The sequence below is a fragment of the Hippoglossus stenolepis genome, chromosome 19, assembly GCF_022539355.2.
Source record: "Hippoglossus stenolepis isolate QCI-W04-F060 chromosome 19, HSTE1.2, whole genome shotgun sequence".
NCBI classification, from domain to species: domain Eukaryota; kingdom Metazoa; phylum Chordata; class Actinopteri; order Pleuronectiformes; family Pleuronectidae; genus Hippoglossus; species Hippoglossus stenolepis.
The window spans coordinates 9,240,546-9,263,253 of record NC_061501.1 but is presented as its reverse complement, the minus strand read 5'-3'; the positions used below and the strand labels follow the sequence as shown (position 1 = coordinate 9,263,253).

General features: G+C 41.8%; 2 protein-coding genes across 11 annotated transcripts in view; one reads left to right on the top strand and one right to left on the bottom strand.

Annotated features, from left to right (window-relative positions):
- relch (RAB11 binding and LisH domain, coiled-coil and HEAT repeat containing) overlaps positions 1–9,627 on the bottom strand; it is a 31,634-nt gene extending 22,007 nt beyond the window's left edge. For 5 of the 10 annotated variants that reach the window (XM_035142377.2, XM_035142381.2, XM_035142378.2 and 2 more), the window contains exons 1-6: positions 9,058–9,627; positions 3,381–3,470; positions 857–928; positions 657–712; positions 378–491; positions 35–229 (exon numbers count right to left, since the gene is read on the bottom strand). In XM_035142377.2, the coding sequence (XP_034998268.1) occupies positions 35–229; positions 378–491; positions 657–712; positions 857–928; positions 3,381–3,470; positions 9,058–9,517 (987 nt within the window). In that variant the 5' untranslated portion in view covers positions 9,518–9,627. The remainder of the gene's footprint in view (positions 1–34; positions 230–377; positions 492–656; positions 713–856; positions 929–3,380; positions 3,471–9,057) is intronic. The other 5 variants (XM_035142376.2, XM_035142380.2, XM_035142385.2 and 2 more) reach the window with 2 other exon arrangements.
- A 326-nt stretch (positions 9,628–9,953) lies between these two features.
- pign (phosphatidylinositol glycan anchor biosynthesis, class N) lies at positions 9,954–22,001 on the top strand. The gene is made up of 29 exons (XM_035142387.2): positions 9,954–10,296; positions 11,150–11,398; positions 11,586–11,707; positions 11,827–11,925; positions 12,143–12,249; positions 12,429–12,553; positions 12,716–12,846; positions 12,963–13,082; positions 13,335–13,375; positions 13,508–13,567; positions 13,753–13,845; positions 13,994–14,049; positions 14,509–14,587; positions 14,823–15,005; positions 15,122–15,261; positions 15,344–15,443; positions 15,570–15,662; positions 16,388–16,479; positions 17,192–17,297; positions 17,399–17,507; positions 18,105–18,207; positions 18,300–18,402; positions 18,726–18,812; positions 18,980–19,035; positions 19,465–19,540; positions 20,113–20,186; positions 20,465–20,507; positions 20,960–21,012; positions 21,155–22,001. Exons 2-29 carry the CDS (start codon positions 11,172–11,174, stop codon positions 21,276–21,278), a joined length of 2,802 nt encoding a protein of 933 aa, XP_034998278.1. The 5' UTR covers positions 9,954–10,296; positions 11,150–11,171; the 3' UTR covers positions 21,279–22,001.
- Positions 22,002–22,708: the final 707 nt, after the last annotated feature.

Below are 22,708 nucleotides of genomic sequence, written 5' to 3'. Positions count from 1 at the left end.
TGAATGAATTCCGCCCATACATGTACGTGCATACCTGTTGCGAGAGGTCAGGCTTCTTTGGGGGATCTTGGGTGATGCAGTTCCCTGGAAGATCACCGAAATCCACCCCTACCGACACATCCGCCATGCTCCGAGGCGAAGACAGGGGGGTGCCACAGTTCCTGTAGAGGTGTAACAGGTCAGGCGGTTTGGGGATGTTGAGGCCGACATCATCCCATAACTCAAAGTCCTGGAAACGAATGAAAAACAAAGTAAGTTAACGTGGTAGAGACGAGGTTGCCATCTGCATAAAGAAAGACATTCTCCCAGTTGTTATCCCACAGCTCTCATTTGTCATTCTCTCTTAAAAACATGGAGGCAGCCAGGAATATCTTTACCTGATCATCGTTTTCATCCGAGAAGGTGATGGATGAGAGTTTGCACTCGTTTTTTAATAAATATTCATTCACAAGGAAGTTTAAGGCTCTTTTCTCCAGTGGACGTATAGGCTCCTGAGGTAGAGAGGAAAGAGAAGCTGTCAATTTGTTTTCTCAAGGCCTGGAAGTGAAGCCCTCGCTGGGGTTTAAAAAGGAGCACATCTTTCAAGTGAATCTTTCAATTCAAAAGGAAGAGAAATTCACTTTTTTAAGCATTTTCAGCACTTAAAAAATCCCCACCTGAATTTCAGGACTTGACTTGAAGTTTTTTCTCTCCTGAGAGGGCCCGTCGCTCTCTGAGAAAAATTGAGAAAACATTGGATGAGTTTGAAATGACGCTGCGCGTTGCTAAACTGAAGGAATTCTCTTTGAAAACAGAAAGAGAGAAGGATGTAACAAAAGAGGGTTCGGGTGGAGAAGAAGTTAAAAGTGCGCCACACCTGCTGCCTGAGTCAAGTTGGCGCGCAGAGCCTGAATGGTCTCCTTTGCTTTCCGTAGCTCAAACTCCAGCACTGGACAGGAAGTGACAACACACACACACAGGAAGTGCATCCAACCGAAGACAGGGAACAAACGAATAAAACAAAGATGGGCATGAAAAATAAAACAACCACGCAAAAGATCTCAAGAGTCATAAAACAAAAGAACAAAAAAAGAGGATGCATGCAAATCATGGGCAACACATGCAGCAGAGGATCATGGTAAAGCCGGCAGGATGACAGCTTATTTGACAAGAGTGTGTAATGCATTGCGACGCCCTTGTTTTTCTCCCATTAAGAGCACTGAGGTGTCTGAATTTGACAAAAATGGGAATCCAGTGTTACTTCAGTTGTAGCTGAGGAATTGAAGCTACTGACATGTAGCCTTGATAATCTAGGAGCTGTCTGACACAGGATTTTATCCAGACAAATGCATTACAAACAAGCAATTGAAAAATTTGGTTTCAAGCCACTCGAAAGGACACTGATCAGGTTCTTGAAAACGTTAAAAACCCAATCTCAATGAAACTTGAGTCAAAATGTTTTTTTTTATAAGATTTTAATTATTGTTTTAGACTTTTTTGGTCTTTTGTCTTATAAAAAACATAATTCATAAAAAACACGAGCAAGCTATTTCTGAAATCTTATACAATCAGAAGCCGCAGGCATTTGGATAAAAACGTTCATTTGCACAATTGGAATCGGAACTGCTAAACTAACACTGAGTAAAGAAAAAGAGCACACAAGACCTTGGAAAGGTTTAGATTTTTAAAAAAGAGAACACACGCAAAAAGTAAAAAGCGATGGAGCTGGAAAATGTTGCATAGCTGTGCACTGAAAATCTTCCATCTGATCTGTTGAACCCAATTTTGGAATTTAATGTCTTGGACTGTGGTTCAATAGGTGCTGTAGAAGGTTTTAACAATGACTTAACCCAGCACCAAAAGGAAAAGTGAAGAGCAGGTTGTCTTCAGTCTCTTCTTAATGACAGGTCGAGATTTAATTTTCCAATAGCAGAGATATTTTTTTTCTCTGACACAATATTCTATTCTGAGTGCACAGGATGCAAGCGCAACAACATGGAATAACCAAAAACTGAATAACGAGGAAGAGCAAAAAAAAAAAAAAAAAAAAAGCTAGTCTGGATGGAGTGACTTGTCCAGTATTGTTCACTGGGGTTTGATCAACGTCAGGAGAAAGCCAGTAAACCCAGAGTCAGACAGCTGGGGGGCAGACATCTTGGCAAGAGGAATAGATCGGAGGGGGTGAGGAAGGAAGAGAGGAGGGGGAAGGTGCCAATTTGGGGGAAAGTGGGCAGTGTGTTAATAATAATATTCATTTTAAAAAGATGCTGAATCTGTAGCTGGGAGCATGGAACCAACATCTCTGCTGCATGGTTTTTACTGAGCCCCTGAATTATTATATATCTGTTTATCATCAACTGATAAAAGCCCCAAACCATTATCAAGCTAGTTCACTGTTTACATTGTAGGTGTATTCACCATACTCTCATTATGCAATTTATGCATTAAGTTTACTGACATTAACAAATCAGAAAATGTCATTCTTTCACAGTAGTGTTGTGTCTGCAAACATAGAAAAAAATATGATGACCAAAATATGTCAGAGTTTGAAGACTTTTCTGCGAAAATGTGCCCTAAATTAATTCTGTGGTTATGGATCAGGGCTTCACGATTCACCGACCGAATGTGAGGATGACTACAGAAAGCTGGGGATGGATAATGTTAACGACTGTACCAAGGCTAAAAAGTCATGTTTTCATGTTGGCGAGTATAAAATACAAAGATGAAAACAAGAGGCAGACTAAGTTGATATAGTATGAATTGCCCCTGCACTTTCTCTTCTGCATTAAATTTAAAATAAAAAGGTTTAGACGTGTATTTTTTGTTTCACACTCACATGCTACTTGTGACTGAGCGGCTGCTCTTAAAGCCACAGTGTGACAAGGCGCCATCAGTGTCAGACACAAGTGTTAGTGTATTTGACAAGAACTATCTAACGGTGAGTCACGACAAGGCCACAGGTGGGGAGGCGGTGTGATATCAACCGATGCTGAGACAGATCCTGTGACCAAAAATCCAGAGACCGACTCAACATGGCGACAGACGAGGACGCCGCAGACACGTTTAAGAAAAGAATCACACCGCATGTTTGGAGATTGTGATTAAAAAAACCCACATTTTAAAAACACGAATAACTTTGTCTCTACCTGTCAACAAAACATTATACAGAATATGACAAATTTAACTATATTGTGTATTCTGACATCAAATGTATGCTCAGTATTTTGTCATTTTAAACACACATAAAATTTGATAGCTTGGATTACATTGACATTATTGCAGCCCGTTTGATTTCTGTGATACCCTCACATTCTGTAGTCCTCTCTTTCCTCCATTTTTGATTTCCCGAACGTAAATCGGGTCGCTCCGATCCTTAGTCTCGACTGTACGGTTCATTTTACCTGCGACTCGCTCGTCCGACTCACGGTTGCCATCGTCTGAGTATCGTGCAAAGTCCAAGGAGTCCAAGGTGCTGATGCTGCCCGCTCGATCTGCACAGAAACACAGAGACGGCAGTGAGATGAGAATATAACAACATAATCACATGGTTAGATGAGTCCACTGACGAGCAGCACACATAAAAGGTAGTCAAATTATTCCTTCGAAATATTGTTTTTAAGCACATCACTAGGTCCCCATTGTGAAACATGGAAAAATAAAACAATTATCAATTTCCAAACTAACACCACCAAACAACAGCCTTACTACAGGATTGCCAAACGTGCTGTTCCCCTGAAGAAAAGATAAGCTGACACACAAGCACACTCATGATCCTGTTTCACTGAGCTAGACCGGCCTGGTAGCTTGGCCGAAGGTGTTAGCTTTCCTTCCACTGCAAAAAACTAGTGCGAGATTGGCTTGTTTGTTCTCTGATATCAAGACAATGAAAGGTCAAGCCAAACGCAGCGTGTGGTGTGGTGTTGTTAGCCTTAAAGCCACGGCAAAGCAAAAAAGAGTGTGAATAATGAAGCTGACAATCAAACTCTCTCCTTACCTGACAAAATCATTGCTGGTGCAGAAATTGATTATATCACTAGGTATTTAACCTAGAGACCACAGGTTTTTTCATATTAGAGACCTTGATTATTTCCTGGTTTTGTCTGTGTGATAGAACAGTCAAATGAGGCTGTTCTTGGAGTTAATTATTACTTGGGATGGAAAAAGAGAAACTTATAGGAGGACGCCAGAAGAACAGGTCCTCACAACTTGAAAGGGCTGTCTGAGAGTGAAGACAGTTTCAGAGTTAAAGGTAGAACCACGTGTAGGAATGATTTTTTTGTCAATGTGTGACAGTCAACCACAAAGACCCCAACATACATGTACGTGTAGCATCTTTAAATGTCTGACCATGTGGCTCAGCAAGAAACACAGACAATCAGGGTTGTGACAGTGCAGTGACGGTTTCATTAGTCGCAAGTGTCATTGTTCTGTTATGATAACGTCAGGTTAATCCCTCTTCCTGCAGCTTCCAGCTGCTATTCCTGTTGATGAACGAGCAGATAGTTCCAATCTATTTGGGGAATCAGTGGATAAAAGTGTGCGTGTGCAAAAGAGAAACAACCTGTAATTCCACAATGTGCAGGAGCATGCTCAGATGTCTTTTCTGCCTAATCTAAAAACAAGTATTTCTTCCTCCCTGGCCTTTCAGCTCTGTGCCTGTGGTGTGAATTGTCAGAAGTGTGCTGGATCTGACTGTTCAGACTGTCACCTCTTCACTGCACTCCTGCCAGGCAGGTTGTGCTACACACACACACAAACACACACACATCCATGCAGTGTCTCTCTCCCTCCCACTCTCTCTTTGCTCTTGAGTGCAGGAGTGTAACCACCTCACATTGAATCACTTGTTACAAACAAACCTCATCACTGTGCTTCTTTATCTCTGATAGGTTGTGATTTTAAATAAAATCTCAGAAAGGAAGACCAGGGCTTTTAGGGACAAAACTAGTAAAGTCTGACACACAGAGGGAGGTTGTCCTGCTTTGATGTGTAGAAAAAAACAAAGCAGACAAATTGGAGGAGGAGAAAGAGGTGGAAGAGTTCAGACAGGGCTAAGAGATACGTTTAAAAAAAAAAAGGACACATATGCAGACATTAATGAATGGATGTATGGTTGGGAGTTGTCCAACTTATTATCGTTTTAAATGGAGGGGATGTGGATGGTTGGGCAGGACTGTCAGCAGCTGTAGAATGCAGCTACGCAAGTGTCATGCAACAATAAGGCCCTAATTATCAAGTGATGCACATGCAGACTAATTACATAATAAGCCCAGGATATAAAACAAGCATAAATCATCTGATACCTGATTCAACATGTAAAATCATCATTTATTTCATACATGTTGGAAACAACAGGTCAGGAATGAACTGGTCCATATATATTATTACTGTTAATAACATAGTTATTTAGCATAATGCTAGTCACAAAACTGTACCATAGTTGCTGTGCTCATTAGTACCAGTGCCAATCAAACACACAATAATAACCATGTTATGATGTGCACCACTGCACATCCACAAAAACTCTAACGTGCACATGCACAGAACCACCTGCATTTGCAGACGCACACACTTTAAATAGGCACGATTATGAGCAAGCAGCCGGTCAGAGCCGGTCCAGAACTGCATGGCGGCTGGCCAACAGACCAACATTATCATTAATCACCTTCTCACACAGTACTCACCCCCTACCGTGCACAGAGGACACGGTGGAGAGGCATGATGAAGTGAGAAGCATAGAAAAGGATGGGCCAGCTTAGTTGCAGAGTTATTAAGGGAGTGGTACAAATAGTAGGATGGTTTCTAACGGCTGACAGTGACCACAATGTTTGCTGTTATGTGGCTGACCTGGATTGCCACAATGCCAAAGTTACAGATATGAAACTGGGCAGCACATGAATAATGGTGTCAAACAAGCTCACCGATATATTATCATGTGAAGCTGCTATTTGACCTATCTGAAGTAGAACATGGTAGATATGTGTCCTGAGATTATGTAGCCATTTCCCCAAATAATGCCTTACATGGCAAACCATGCATACTTCTTAGCTTTGGCAGCTCAGTGGTGAAACAATTTCAGTGACTTGCACACTACACTCCAAGTCCTCCACATCACATGAGCAAATAGCTACCTGACCGGCCAATGAGAGGTGGCGGGAGGGTCGTTCATGCTTCCTTGCAGCAAATTAGCAAAGTGGTGAGAGATGCCTGGCAGTGTCATGTGGCTTCGAGCAACAGCTGCAGACATAATGCAGCTTGTAACACAGTAATTATCCATATACATGCTCAGAGCTCGTGGCTAACACTGACTGGTTGGCTGTGGTGTTTATTATGATCACATCAATGACACTGCTTATGATTTGCTTCTGTGCATAATAAGATAATACATGAGTGAATACTTTTATAATATCTAAACAGGTAGAACCTGATATCTGACTGCATAGACTGAGCACAGATCTGAGTAGCGCAGTAGCGATCGGGGGATGGTGACAATATAGTGTCAACCAATCACGAGTCGGTCTAAGCTGTCAATCGTGACATTTCACCCCATTTTTATAGCATCAAAAAACTAAACGAAACCAAACTAGCAAATTAGCACGTGAACGTGTGCTTTGACTTTTTGGTTTGGTCCATGTCCCATCCACTAACATCGAGGAAGCGGGATGTATGACCTATACTTCCCGCCAACCACCGGGTGTCAATCACGACAATTTAGCGTCACTTTTGGGGACCTTTCATGTCCTCCATCTTTATATACAGGCTATGACCACGATATTTACACAGTCCGTTTAATCACCAACTGCACCAGGCATCCTTTCAAAACCCTCTGAGGTTATAACATTGTACAGACTGAATTTATTTTAACACCGAGTAAATGTAACGTTCCATAGTGTTAAATCCTTTAGAATCACAGTTTAATGTGGTACTATTGTTTGGAGAAAAACATGGGAAAGTGACTAAAATCCCTACTTGCTCTGTCACCAACAGAAGACATAGGATATTCTATCGGTATCCCTTCCTCCTCATAAACTACTTAACTGTATCTAAATGTTACAGCGCAACCGTGGAATCCTGCCCTTCAAGCTTCGAACATGAGGAAACAGATCAGTCCCGTGATCACATGACCAGACTATCATATTGGGAAGAAAAGTAACATGGCCTTGGGCCGAGTCTACTGCTTTCTATCACATCAACTCTTTATTTCTGTCTGCATATGGCATATCTGAGATATCAGCTTCCTCCAGGACTTTATACTTGAACCTCTGCTCTCATCCAAAGCCAGTGAGAGTGTGATTTCCGTTTCTCCATGACCTTACTGTCAGTTTCACAACAGGAGTGCTGTAAAGCCCTGTCATGCTTTTCAAAGACGTCATCGTTAAACATTTATTCTGTTACCTTGCTCCAAATTACTGAGGGTTTGTTTGTTGGATAATGCAGCCGCGGGACTACTACACTGCTTTGCTGTTTACACACAGGGCTCACACATGAGAGTGTGCTGCTGTAGTCAAGCAGAAAGCCTGTTTGCCTTATTCTACTGGGTGAGGTTCATACTGACAGACAATGGATGCAGTGAATCTGACAGGTTGCTGCTGGAGCTAGCCTCAGGCCAGTTGCCTCGACCCACACTTGGGACTACACAGCAATCTCCTGAGCCATTAGGCGATTGTCCAGTGCTACTGCATCTCAATGAGGGAGGAAAAATCTAATGTGAATAAAACCCCATCCTCTGCTTCTCCTGCATAAACTGTGTAGCTCTCTCAGGTGCTTATACAGTGATCAGTCATCATTTTGACTTGTTGCTCAGCCTGCAATTCAATTAATGAATATAAATGTCAACTGATGCAACACTGAACGGAGCTACTCGTACATTCAAAAGGCTGATTTGAATCCTGAAATAGGTGAGAGTGACTTCTGAGCAAAATGATCGCGCCTATCTCCTGACAACTGTGCCAGGAGACATGTCACAGCACAGCACATACCACTGTCAGTTTTGCGAAATACTAAAAGACATATTTATTTTCTCATTTAGAAAAACCAGACACCTTGTTTTTCCAGAGGCAATTTAAAAAAGGAGGGCGACTGTACGCTTTTGTATATAGATTAACGGTTAATTTGATTGACAGCCTTTAGTGTTTCCTGCTTGTGTGTTTAAAAGACGGGGTGGATGTGCCAGCATCCATCCAATTTGGATCAGACATCCTTCCCTTCCTTACTCTCCTGGACCTAAGATACATTATATTAATGAGCCAGAGCCAATCGCTGCATAGGTGAATAACAAGCGACTCGGTCATTTCCATTAAAATCTCCACTCATAGAGAGTGTCCAGTATTCAAGAAATGTGCAGACAAAGCACATTATAAAATCACATATTATTCTCCAACACTGCATTCCTGTAATGCAAAGCTGCTGTGCTTTTAGTTTAGTTGAGTGCAGTGCTACTACTCCTGCAGACTTCATTTGAGGCATGGGATGTCACCATGGTTATCATTTGCATGCCATGTTTGCATATTGGTCCAGACGCTGTTTATCCACCACATTTCGCTGCCAGTTCTTCCATACTGGCAGTAATGGAAGTGGAAGGGGAGGCTACCAGTTGTACATCCTTGACACCGCAAACCAAAGACAATTACTCATCTCCCCGACCCTGGACACAAAGCCTCCTCTTTTTGTTTTGTATCTCTGACCTTTAGTGTAACTGATCCTGACCTTTGACCTCCGTGTTGCCTAAAGAAACCTGTTTGTTCCACCAGGGGCTGGATTACAGCGGGTTGATCACTTATAGGCCCGACACAGTATCAGGAATCCCTCTTCACAATTCATCTTCTGTCAGATACTGAACACTGTGGTGGAGCCTCATCAGATTTCCTAGATGCTCTAGTTTGTGTCAGACAACACATCAGACCCACAGAACCCGCTTGTTGGCTCTCAACCCTGCTCCACCAGGAGGACAGGTCCAGGATGACAGGTGCGGGAGGCGGGTAGCTCACGATCGACTGGCTTTCCACATCCAATGTTTTTACGCTAATGTTACCTAGCTAGTGGGGTTAAATGGGGAGCTAGCTGACAGCGGGTACTTACTCAGTGGTCCCCCGGGTCCGAGGCACTGGTCCTTGGCGGGCGGTGTGCCGCTCTGTCGCTCGAAGTTGCCGGGGTTGGAGAAATAATCCCTCAGCCTCGGGAGCTCCCTGCCCCCCTCCAGGAGCTCGGTGTGAAGCTCCAGGGCCGTGAGGATGTACTGGTCCCGCAACAGCTGAGCGGCGATGACATCCACCGACACCCGCGTCTCGGCGCTGCCCGCCATCGCGGAGCTCGCCGCGGCCGACAGCGAGATGCCCTCGCCGCTGGGGCTCGTTCGGTTGCTAGACAGCAGCAGCGTCGGGGGTTCGGCGTCCGCGGGCGGGGAGAAAGGGTTGCCAGGCGTCGGCGGCGGCCCCGGAGCTCCGTCGCTCGGGCTCCTCGCTGTGTTGACCGTCTCATTCGGGCGCCGCTCAGCCTCATCCTCCGAGTCGCTGAGATTAAACGGGTTGACCGACGCCATCTTTTGTGCACGATAAAGATTTCCAGCAGCCTGGAAGCCAGCTAGGCTAATCGGAACCGCTTCTTCCTGAATGGAGCTGCAGCTAGCTGGGCTTTGGTTGGTAGATTTGACAAGAGGAAAAGAATACACGGCGACGATTGGTCAGATTCCGAGCACGTTACGCTCGAATCCCGCCTCTTTGACGGGACTCGGGAAAATGATTGGATACTGGAGACAGAAGGGAAAACTGGGCAGGGCCCGGTTGACAACACGCAGAGTGAGGCAGCCGATGTGTCAAAGAACCGCAACATGTGGAAATAACATTTTATTCTTCTCCTTCACTGTGACACAAATAATCACATCGCACAAATCAAAGCATCAACATGACAATAGAGGCCATTTCATTTATAAGAAAGCTCGCTTGGGTGATACATATTTAAACTACATTACCCACAATTCCGCGGCGGGGTTCACAGGTCAACGTCAGTCACAACAAGGAAGTGGACGCTCGTGGCTCCTGTGTTTCTTGCAGTAATCTTCTTAAAAGAAGGACACTTGGTTTAGTAAACGCTCGCACGTACAGATTACGTTGATCCGTTTGACCACAGCAGCAGCAGCGACAGCCTGTCGGGTTCTCCGTGTCTGTAATTGGGGATTTACGACGATAAAATGGAAGTTGAATCAGTGTGTTGAAAGGGGAATAGGTGAAATGGAAGTAGAGTATTCAGCTCATCCATTCATTCGTTAACGAGACGGTATCCTCCGGTTGTGTGGTGGGATTCCGCTGACGTTACGAACAGGTAAGACTCGTTTCATGGCCTGTTTCACTGAGTCACGTCTGTCAGTGTGTTGAGGCCAGTTGAAATGTAAAGAAATCAATATGTAGAAGTCGTTGTTTTTACACGTTGGCCAATGGTGACAGGTGTTTTGGCCTTTACATGGCAAATATAACTTAAGAAGTTTACATGATGCTGAACCTAAGTCACACAATTCACCAAAGATCAGACAAAAACAATACACACAAAAATCAACTCAACACTTAAATCACCCTAAACTATACAAAATCAGACTGATACATGTATCATCACACAGGCACAACAACCTAATTAGCTAGCGTATGAAAAAGGAAATGAGTAAACACACAAAATAAATGAATAAATAGATAAATGAAATTGCTTCAAGTAATTTCCTGAGAACATATCCTTCCAAACTGAAGTAAGGTTTAATAAACCTTCTAAATTGATAAATGCTTCTTTTTTTTTAAACAAACAAAAGAATGAAGTTAATAATGTAACTGTCTGTTTCTGAAACATCTCCAAATACCACAGAAAACTAATTCAGGTTTGAAACATAATGTCTTCAAATTGCTTATATCAGAAAAGATGTACGTGATTCCATAAAACAAAAATGACACTAAATACAGTTTTTAATCAAGTATTATATGTAATAACACTTAAGGATCTAGAGATTACATAGAATTCATAAATGATGCTGAGCCTTTATAATGACTAATTCTCTCTTTTTGTTAATGTTAGACTGTATAACTGAGTTAGTATACATATTTACCTCAATAATTTTTTATTTGTTTATATTTCTCATGTTGTTTCACCTCCAGATACATGACATCCTTCCCCTTTCTTCCTCCGCCTTCAGGTTGTTCTGCACAACCGGCAAAATGAGGATGATCACCTTCTTCCTGGTTGGACTGACGGTCCACGTGGTCTTCTTTATTTCTATCTTCGACATCTACTTCACCTCCCCCCTGGTCCACGGCATGACGCCCCAGGCTATACCGCTGGCACCGCCCGCCTCCAGACTGGTGTTAGTGGTGGCCGATGGCCTCCGAGCAGACAGTCTCTTCACCTTACTCCCCAATGGCTCAACCAGGGCCCCGTTCCTGAGGTGGGGAAACTAATACCCAAAAATATCTGTATATGTGTTTAATTAGTCCATTCCTATAAGCAGTATATATATTTGCAAAAAGTGTGTGTGTTGCTGGCATACTGGGTCTTTTCTCATAGTTTGTGCACAAATCCTAAGTAACTGGTGTGTGTGTGTGTGTGTGTGCATGTGTGTTTCCTAATATCAGGAGTGTGATGGAGGAGACGGGCACCTGGGGTGTGTCACACACGCGTGTGCCCACTGAGTCTCGGCCTGGTCACGTTGCTCTCATCGCTGGCTTCTATGAGGATGTTAGTGCTGTTGCTAAAGGTAAGTCCACATTTGTGTTTCTGAGTCCAATACAGAAGGGAAAAAATCAATGAGAAAGGTTAATGGTGGGAGTGTTTTGCTCACAAGCTGTGTATGTGTGTGTGTTTCTATTTGTTCAGGCTGGAAGGAGAATCCTGTTGAGTTTGACTCTGTGTTTAATGAGAGCAGGCACACCTGGTGCTGGGGCAGCCCTGATATTCTGCCTATGTTTGCCAAAGGTACAAAAGCACAGCACAACACACAAACACACACACGCATGCACACAAAAGCCTAATCAATATTAACTAAAGATCATAGATTAAAATCAAACTTAGAAACACATTTTTGCAGGTACAGTAAGTAACATGAGCGTAAACAATAAAAAATATCATTTTTGATATTCAGGAACAAAGTAATCCCTCTAATGAATCCCGTGTTCTTACATCCGTCTCCCAGGGGCCAGTGGAGACCATGTGCACACCTACACGTACCCGGCAGCGGAGGAGGACTTTGCCTCCACTGATGCCTCCAGGCTTGACACTTGGGTGTTCACTCAAGTCAAAGTATGGTAGTACAAATATTACTGATAGTGATGAATAATTAACATTCAAAGTAATTACTTATAATAGGTCTGTTGTCTAAAGAGGGAAACAATCCCAGACAGATCTCTGTAGTGGGGATTTCCTCATCGCTCTCTTGAATAAATCAGATTTATCAGATTTGTCTTTCTTCCGCTCAACAGTCGTTCTTTCAGTCGGCAAAGTCTAACTCAAGTCTGAGGGCCAGTGTGCTGGAGGATAAGAACGTCTTCTTCCTGCATCTGCTGGGCATCGACACAAACGGCCACGCTCACAGACCGATGTCGAAGTATGGGACACACGTTTTTCAGATTTCTTGTTGCAGTTCCTATTCAATTTGATTGCACTCTACATTATTACAATTTAAATAACATATTCCTCCAAAGCAGCATTTAATTCAGCAGTCGGATCGGATGTCTCTTGTGTATTTATATGTATGCTGTGTCTTTAGGGAGTACCTGGACAACATTGGTTTAGTTGACACTGGTGTAGCTGAGCTGGTGTCCATAGTGGAAGAATTCTTTGGTTATGATGGCAGAACAGCCTACGTGTTCACCTCTGATCATGGCATGACAAACTGGGGTGAGAAAAAAAAACAATGACAGAGCTGTTAATCAGCATTGGAATGAATTCCTTCGACTCTACACAGCATTTGTTGAAGTGTGTGGATGTTTACATTTGTGTGTGTTTTCCTGCAGGTTCTCACGGTGCAGGGCATCCCTCTGAGACGCTCACCCCTCTAGTGGTGTGGGGAGCTGGAGTCCAAAGGGCTCTTAGAGTCACTGAACCCCAACTCTATGACGATGGATACCTACAAGGTGCTAAACCCATGCACCCTGATCACAGCTGCTTAACTGAAATGTCTCTCAAACAGTTTTAAAGCTGTTTTTAGGATCCACCTAGGACACCCACTTAGAGCAATTATTTCTGTGCAGTTTAGAACATAGGACAAGATGGTGAATATCACTTGTCAGGCAGAGTAACTTTTTGGATTTTGGAAAAATGTATTTGCTATTTACTTTACTTGATTTTTATTCTTTCCTCTTTCTATTCTCCTCTGTTTCTCTCAGATTGGAAACTGGAGCACCTCCACAGGGCGGACGTCAGTCAGGTAAGACCCGTGGCCTAGCACGACAGTGACAGGAATCAGTGTCACTACATTTACCGTGTATGAAAGCAGTGATACAACTGAAGGACAGAGGACGAAGTGAAATCTTTTACATTGTTTGTTTGATTTCTGCAGGCTGACATTGCTCCCCTCATGGCTTCTCTCATCGGCGTGCCCTTTCCTGTCAACTCAGTTGTAAGTTTAGAGATAATCGAGGCAAAGCTAAAATTTCCCAACATTTATTTTCATAAGTACATTTAAGTGGCTGCGAAAATCAGTGCAATTGTAGAAATTCTCATTTGAGTTTATAATATTTTCTAAAAATATCATTATTCTGTTTTTATGACTTTATACTCATCTTCATGTTTGTGTCATTACAGGGTGTTTTACCTCTGCTCTACCTGAACAACAGTGACCTGTTCAAAGCAGAGAGCATGTACACTAACGCCATTCAAATACTACAGCAATTCAAGGTATGGCAGCATTCATCTCTGCTGCTACTAATGTATTATTACTATTACTATTAATATTATAACTTCTTATCTTTCAAGTTATAAATAGTGCTGAAGCACATGGAAGGTTGTTAATGGTAACTGAGTTGTATATGTATTTTTTTTCTAGATGAAAATGACCCAGAAAAAGGAGACAACCTTGTCTTTTCTCTTCACCCCATATCAGTAAGTACAATACGTTAGATAATGATCATCAGCAAGTGAGTTAAAAAAAGCTTTTTGAAGGTTTCGATTCCTTTTATAGCTTTTTACTTCCCAATGTAGCACAAACATTGTGGGTTCAGCAATGGGAAACACAATTTGGTCAACAGTCAGCACCACACCAGCCAGTCTCACCACCTGCTTTCGGCACAAAAAAAACATGTTCAGCTGCAGAGAAAACTTACACATAAAACTTTTTTAATAAAATAAATTTACTTTTCATCACAGCGTGTTTACCAGGGGCTCGTGTCAGTCTCCGGTCACATCGAGAGTGTGGATTTAGAAATACATTTTAGTAAGAACATTAACCAGATGGCAGCTACTGAGAAATTTACATTCATGGACACATTGTGTTTAAGACGACATTTTAAATGCAATTTCACGGAGTCTGTCTTTATTGCTTTGTCTCTTTTATTTTCCCAGACAACTGACTGAGTCAAAACAAACAGAGTTCACCCACAAGGCCAGAATACTGATTCAGCTGGAGAAGTACGGAGATGCCGTGAGTATCTGCTGTCTAAACCGTGAACTCAATTATCACCAATGCTGCAGCAAACTGGAGTGTAATACCCAGCGGTTAGTATTAGAAGTTAGTCCTTATAATGTATAACTTGAAATAAAACTTAAGACCAAACTAGCTTTAGAAATACACACATAAAGTGAAATTAAACACATTTATGTCTGTTTGACACCCAAGCTCTTAACAAACTCCTCGTCCTTTCCTTGTCTCTTCTCAGATCTCTCTGTGCAAGTCTCTGATCTCCCGCTCCTTGGAGGGCCTGGTGTACTACCATACCTATGACAGGTTCTTCCTGGGCTGCAGTGTGGTGCTGGGATTTGTAGGCTGGACCTCATATGTTGTCATGGTCATCCTGAAGACTCATGCCAGCCTCCACAGACACCCCAGTCTCCTCAACCAGGTCAGGGCGCTCAATATATATAATCCCTCTGCCCTGCCGCCAAAATAAGCTTAAGGGAAACAAATGTGTCTCAGTCCCATTGTTTGGTAACGTCCCAGTGTGTGTGCATATTGCAGACTCGCAGCTATACTCTGGAGCGGCTGTGTCTGTGTGTGACAGTAGTGATCGCCGGGTTCCTGCTGATCCAAAGGAGCCCGATTACCTATTATATCTACTGCCTACTGCCAGTCCCTGTATGGTACTCTGTCCTGAAAGAGTGAGTAATACTTGTCTTTGGAGTTTTCTTTCTTTTCTCAATTTTCTAACTGAAAAATAATTGTTTTAATGATCCATTTCAGATCTGGCACTCTGAAAGATTTGATCAAGTCGGCGCCATCTCTTCCACTGTGGAAATGTTTGGGCTATTTTGTGCTGGTGGCGTTTGGAATTGAGTTACTGGTAGGTGTCTTTGATGGTTTGTAATGTACAGCTAGATGCATATTTTCTACCTACGACATAATCTAAAATCTACAATTATCTATACACTCTGCTCTGTGGCTGACAGTTCACCTTTGCTGCCCCCAGGTGGTGAGCTTCTTCCATCGCGCCGTGCTGACTGTGGGCCTGGCTGTCCTCTCTCTCTGGCCCTTCATGTCGGGACTTTTTGGGAAGGCCAAGGTAACCATGTCAAAGATTATGGCTCCTAAGGTTCAAGAAGAAGAAGAAATTTAGGGGGGAAAAAATGTACTAGACGCTGCATGTACGCCAGGAAAAGTAATGGTATTTGAATATTTTGATTTCTATATTTGAAAAGGTGACGGAAAGTGATGCGTCATCAGGAGATGAAGTAAACATGGATCAGAATTTCCGAATTGCATAAGTCTTGACTGACGGCTGTTTAAAGGTTTAAAGGTGATAAGTCACTCCTTTCAAGGCCTAAAAATCACATTGAGAGAATCTACCTGACACAAATGTGTAATTACTTCAATATTTTATACCATTGATTTTTAACATTTGATTAATGATTCCATTTTTCTCAATCGTCTTGATTTTACAAGGGTGTTTGTATGATTTGACACTTGATCACTTCTTGCTACAGTGAGTCCTCTGTCCCGGTCCTGAAATACTTTCTCTTTAAATTCTTCTCCTCAAAAAATCAGTAGATCCATTTGTCTATGACTGCATTTTAGGTGCTGCAGCAAATTTGAGTTGATCAGCAAACCACAAAAATGATGATTCCTCACAATAATATGAAAAAAAATAATTAAGTCACCAAGCGATGCAGAAAATTCTAAACAAACTCCTGTTCTGACCTCCTTGCACTTATTTATCCTCAGTGAATCCTCTAATGAATTGACATGCAGCCTCTAACCATATGAACTTATTTGTCTGTCCCCATCTAGTTCCGCTCATTGAGCTGGTTTCTCGGCTGCATGTTTTTGGCTCTTTTCCCCCTGATGCCTGTTGTGGGTAGAGAGCCCAACATTCATCTGGTGTGAGTGCTTCCTCTGTTTGTTTTAGTTTATCAGAATGTGTAAAAAAAAACAACCTCAAAAGCCATAATCAGGTCAGTGAGAAAGAAGTTTCTTCTGTCTTTAAATCTTAACGGTCATCAGAGAGCGATGAGTTCAGATTGTGATGAGCAATTTGGTCAAGATCAAATCTCAAAATACAAACCAATATTTACCACATCAATATACAAATCTCAAAATACAAACCAATATTTACCACATCAATATACAAATCTCAAAAATATTTTTTGATTTATGTACACATTTCTATGTTATTTTGTCAATTTCATATTGGAATTTACTTTAAATAATTATGACTTTATATAACAGAACATGACAAAATTATAATGATAAATCCAAACTTAGTTTAAAAACAGGATTTCTGGAATAAATTGTTGTCTTCAAGCCCAATCTGAGAAATCACCAGGGTTATTTTGTCGCGACAGAAGCCATTATTCAACAACTTCAACAATTTAAACTGGGCATTCAATAACAAGCTACTTGAATATGATATGAAACATATGCATAGTTCACTTTTAAATCACTACTGGAAAAGCCTGATGATATTTTTTTTCTCCTAAAAATCACGAAGGACTTTGATAAATGGAAGAGGCAGGAACATAGCTTCTAATTTAACCTGTGCAAAATGAAGCCATATGTTAAACTTAAAATATCATATTTTGTTTGTCTGCTCAGTACCTGTGCAGGTTTGCTCACCCTCTTCACTTCAGCCTGTTACCTCTGGTCATCGCGACAGAGAACGCCGCTGAGCTTTGGTGACAGACAGCAGTTTATTACCCAGGTAACTGCAGCACATGTCATGCTGTGTGTATGTGTGTGTTTGTGTGTGATCGTGTACCTGAATTTATTTATTCTGAAGTTGTACCTGGCAAAACTCCACAGATGCTCCATGTGGCAGTGTGCTCGTACGTGCCCTCCCTCACACACTCCAGCCTGCAGCAAAAGCAGGGCCTGCCGCTTCTCAATCAGATCATCAGCTGGACCACGTTAGGTAGGTGGGGGCGTGAGCGAGCGCAACATGAGGACATGGGATTCCCTGGGGAGATGATATTTAATGTCAGATTTTGTCATATCATAATTATACATTTTATTTACAGTACACAGCACTTTTTGAGCTTAAGCACAAGGTTCTCTCCAAGTTGGAAAAGAGTCACTTTATGCTCTCTATCCCTAAAAAGACACTGTTGTTGGGTAAAAGTGCAAACTAAGGTCTTTTTAAAGAGGATTTTCCAGGTTGCTGTGGGAAAAGCGAGTCACCATATCTGAGAGTGAATCATTTTCTAATTGGCAGTTATCTAAATTTCTTTCACATTTAAGGTTGTGGCTCACAGCAGAATTTTTGGAACACCTCAGCAATGTACCTTTTTAATTATAAAGTCTTTTTGGCACTACATGCTTTTCATCTTGCAGCTAATTATATGGCCTCTTGCATTTCTGGGCCTCACAAATGATGTACTAGAAAAATAACTACCCCCACGTTTGATATAGATATTGATTAGTTTTCGTCAGTTAAAATCTGTTTCTCATCCTGTACTGCAGCATTTGCCCTCATTGCTCTAAGACCCAGCACATACCTCTCTCTTCTCAGGATCGTCTATACTGGTTCCATTGTTGAGCTCTACTCGTCTCTTCCATCGACTCCTCAGCATATTCCTCTCTCTCACGGCCACGTACCTGCTGCTCAGCACCGGGTAAGACGTGACATTAGACCTGAAACACCAATGCAGTCGTGAAGATCAGTATTCAACTTCTATTCTAATGTGTACGCTTTCTCCAAAACTAGGTCAGAGGCCTTGTTCCTCCCCGTGTTATCTTGGCTGATGTTTGTGTGGATCAACATTGAGCAGGAAGCCATGCTTGCACAGGGTGTCTCTGGCAGGCAGGAGGTACGACCATTATGAGTTTGTTTCTGAGTTTGAAAGATTTGGTAGAGCAGTGTCAAGTTATTGTTACTTTTGTATCCTATTTATTTAGAATGCATAAAACACAGGTACAGCAACAACCACATGTAGGTTTAGTACATAAAGCTCTACGTAGTGTAGATGAGGTCTCAGATTATCATGTGATCGTGTGTGTGTGTGTGTGTGTGTGTGTGTGTGTGTGTGTGTGTGTGTGTGTGTGTGTGTGTGTGTGTGTGTGTGTGTGTGTGTGTGTGTGTGTGTGTGTGTGTGTGTGTGTGTGTGTGTGTGTGTGCGCGGTTTTCTTTCAGCTCTCCACTATTGATTTCGCCGCAAACATTGACATCGCCAAGATCCGACATCTGAAGTTGGATGACATCAGAAGATCTTATTTCTTCGTATCCACATTTGCAAAAGGGACATCAGCTAAAGTCACATAAACTGGCACCAGTTTATTCTGAAGTTGTCCAACTACATCCAAATACATTTTAATTATGTAAGATAAAATAATTTAATGTTTTAATGCTTTATTTTAGCTCTTTCCTTAACCCTACGTTTTTTTCAGGTATTTTTTATAATAACAGCTTTCTTCGGCACAGGGAACATAGCCTCCATCAACAGGTATGTCTGTGTCTGTGTCTGTGTGTGTGTCTGTGTGTGTGCGTGTGCGTGTGCGGGTTGTAAATGGCAGGAAGTTGTGTATGGGTGGGGGTATGTGGCTGGACTTGGTTTCAGTGTGGGGGGGAACTGAAAGTCTGGTATGAGTGTGCTTTCCAAAAATATTAGCAATGCATCATTTGAATACAACAGAAAAAAAATCTTCTTTGAAACTCCACTACTGACTCTTAGTTCTCTTTGTATTTTTAAGACCAGCTTGTCTCTTGTGTAGATTATGCCTTTTAGTTTACATGGGCACTCTGTACTTTAAAACTCATCAAGAGATGAATCCCCTCAACATGTTGTTGTGCTCTGAATGATTAAAGATTCGGGTAACTGTAGAATCACTCTGTTGATTTGTCACTTCCTCTGTGTCTTTATTCTTTAATCCAGTTTTGACCCAGCATCCGTTTATTGTTTCCTGACTGTGTTCAACCCCTTCATCATGGGAGGACTGATGATGTGGAAGGTACCATGTTGTAAACACTTCATTTTACACTATACGCTGTGTTTCGAAATGTTTCACATTGCTTTTTTTATAAGCTCCAGAAACCGGTTTCCAATAAAGAGGGGGTGTGTCGAGCTGCTTTCAGACATGCACTGAAGCCTGGACATTTCCCTGACATGTTACAGAGGGGCTGTACGTCAGAACGCTAATGTCAGAGTCATTTTCTGTAAACCTGACAGGAAAATGTCAACGTGACCCCGTGTGAGGACACAGCGTGAAAATTTACACTGGCGTAGATGTAAACTTAGAAAGACAATGAGATTTGAGAACGTTTTGAGACAAGGGCCTACACCGATGTCTGGACCCAATTTTCCAGAGTCTGAAAACAGACTGTGCCTTGTCACATTCTATCCGTGCATCTAGCTAGTAAAATATATATAAATATCTTTTAACTATCCTCTCTTGTTTTGCATATGTCTTGCTGCTTAATTGTGAAGTCAAATCACCGGAAATAAACGTAGCATCATTCTCCATCAATTCAAATTCTCCAGACTTAATAATACAATCTTCAATTTCTTTCTTTCTTCTCGCAGGTGATCATTCCATTCATCATAGTAATGTGCACGTTTGAGACCATCCAAGTTGTGACACAGCTTTCGGCCAGAAGGTAACCTCTCGCTGCAGCTCGTACACAGACAGATGCCGTTAAACCGGGCAGATGTTGTCACACTGTGCACACTTTATCACATACTTTATCGAAAGCAGCTGTTTCCTTTGCAGACTGACTTCCTTGTCTGTTGTTTGTTTTCTTGTGAAGTGTGAAGTAGCTGTGTTGTCCATGCTGTACATGAAGTAAATACTTAATGTACAGGAAATGTGCTGTTTTGGACGATTTAACACAACTTGCTAATAATGCCTTCTTACCTTCTTTCCCTTCTCTTCCAGTTTGTTCCTCATAGTCCTGGTCATCTCCGACCTGATGGCTCTGGTAAGGCTTCCTCGTTGGTTGTATGCACTGTGATGTTTTCCCTCCTAACAGAAGAATCAGATTAGAATCAGATTAAAGAAAAACTATCTTTTTCTATTTCAAGAATAGAATGGAAATGTATGATTATCAAAACTAATGTTGAAATAAACGAGCGAAAGATAAGTGGAGATCTTTTTTGCATTTCAAGTATAAAGTTGAAATGTCGGCATTTTGGAGAGGCAGCCATATGTGTTCATTTTAATAACCTATTCATAAAAGTTTGATTTGAATCTTGGAATTCCACGTTTAGTCTCGACATTTTGACTTTTTTCTTAAAATGCAAAAAGGAAACAAAAGTTTCTCTCTTCCATACTTTCTCAAAAACATTTCTCCTCTCCCTCTTTGTCGCTTAAGCAGACTTGACATGAACATCAGATAAACATTAAACTTTAACTCCCTCTTCCTTTCCTCAGCACTTTTTCTTCCTGGTGCAGGACTACGGCAGCTGGTTGGACATTGGAACGAGGTGAGCTAACTGGGAAACACACGGCGTCCAGGTCTTAATTAATAACTTATCTCAGACACACACTGTCCCTCCTCTGTACTTTCACTCCCTGGTTTTTAGCACGGTGCACTTCACCATGTTCAACTCCTTTTGACTCTTGCAGCATCAGCCACTATGTGATCGTGATGTCGATGACCATCTTCCTGATGCTGCTCAGTGTGGTTACCCACATCCTCACCTCGCAAAGACTCATCCTGTGGAGGAGACACAAGTCGCACTTCACTTGAATTAGCATTTACACACACACACACACACACACACTAATGCTGGTTACTCCAAAAGCTACATTTTTATTTTTAGATACTTTTCATTCAGCATTTGTTCCATTAAACTGGTTTGTGTACATATGATAAGAGGTATTGTTATAGGACTATTGGAGGTAGTTATTGGGCAATAGGAAGTAGTACTATATCACACTGTGTAAAACTGTTACACCACTGAAGTTTTCTATGTTAGATGCTTTTAAAGCCACTTCTCGTGACTGCAACAGGGACTTGCTTCAGGTTTTCATTCTTAGTTGAATATACTTTTTTTTCTCAAAATAAGTTTGATTGTTTATAGTTTTTTTATAGTTGTGATTTCAAGCACTAAATAATGTTAAAAGTCATCTCAGACGGATCATTTTAATATAACATAGTCGAGAGCGGCCTAAGACATTTGCACAGTACTGTTTGCACTGTTCATTTTTTTTTTACACCCACTCAGTGTCTCCAGCACATTGCTTTAGCATTAATCATTGATGAACTGACTGAGACTACTTGAATATTTGACCGTGAATTATGTCTTTGCCGGGGGTGCTGATTTATGATCCACCGAGAAGGATAACTATTTAAGTCTGTAACTGCTTCCTGTAAAGCTGCCTAAATATAACCCTGTTTATAGGAAATGATGCTGTTTGAATTTATTGTGACTATGTATGGACCAATAAAACTGAACGAGTGTAAAACAAACAGAAATGTTCATTGGCCCCATCTAAAGAAACTTGTTTTGTTTTCATATGACCAAAGAATACGCTCCCAAGGCTTATTTTCATGCTTTTAATCTTTTCAGTTTTTGAGTCACTTTGCGAACGAAACGATTTTCTTTCCGGATGCTGCTGGCAGAGGTCGACTTCACGCACCGTCCGTCACACTTTCTGATCAGTCGCTAAAACACCAATTTTCCACAGATAATCCTACTAAGTTTTTGCGTGTGGCGTCATTTCTCAAGGACAGCGGCTGGTCAAACGGCTCTCATACGCCTCCTAACCGCTGTTGTGTGTGTGTGTGTGTGTTAGCTTATATGTTCAGTTGCCCTCTGATGCTCTCGTACACTCTCTCCTCTTTGTAAAGTCTCACTTGAGCTGTTGCTTGTTACTTCAACTGTCATTCACAGGTTATTTTATGACCACCTTCAGGCGTCATCAGATTTGCTGCAGTGAGCAGAGGATGCAAAGGTGTTTACTTTGGAGCCCATATTTTCAACCTAACCAATCAATCAAATTTTACTTGAATAGCCCATATTCACAAATCACAATTTACCTCATAGAGCTCAACAAGGTGCAGCAACCTCTGGGCTAAACCTTCAACAAGAGTGAGGGAAAAACTACCAAAAACCCCTTTTAGCAGGGAAAGAACATAGAAACCCCAGAGGGCCGCAATGACGGATCTCTCCCCCA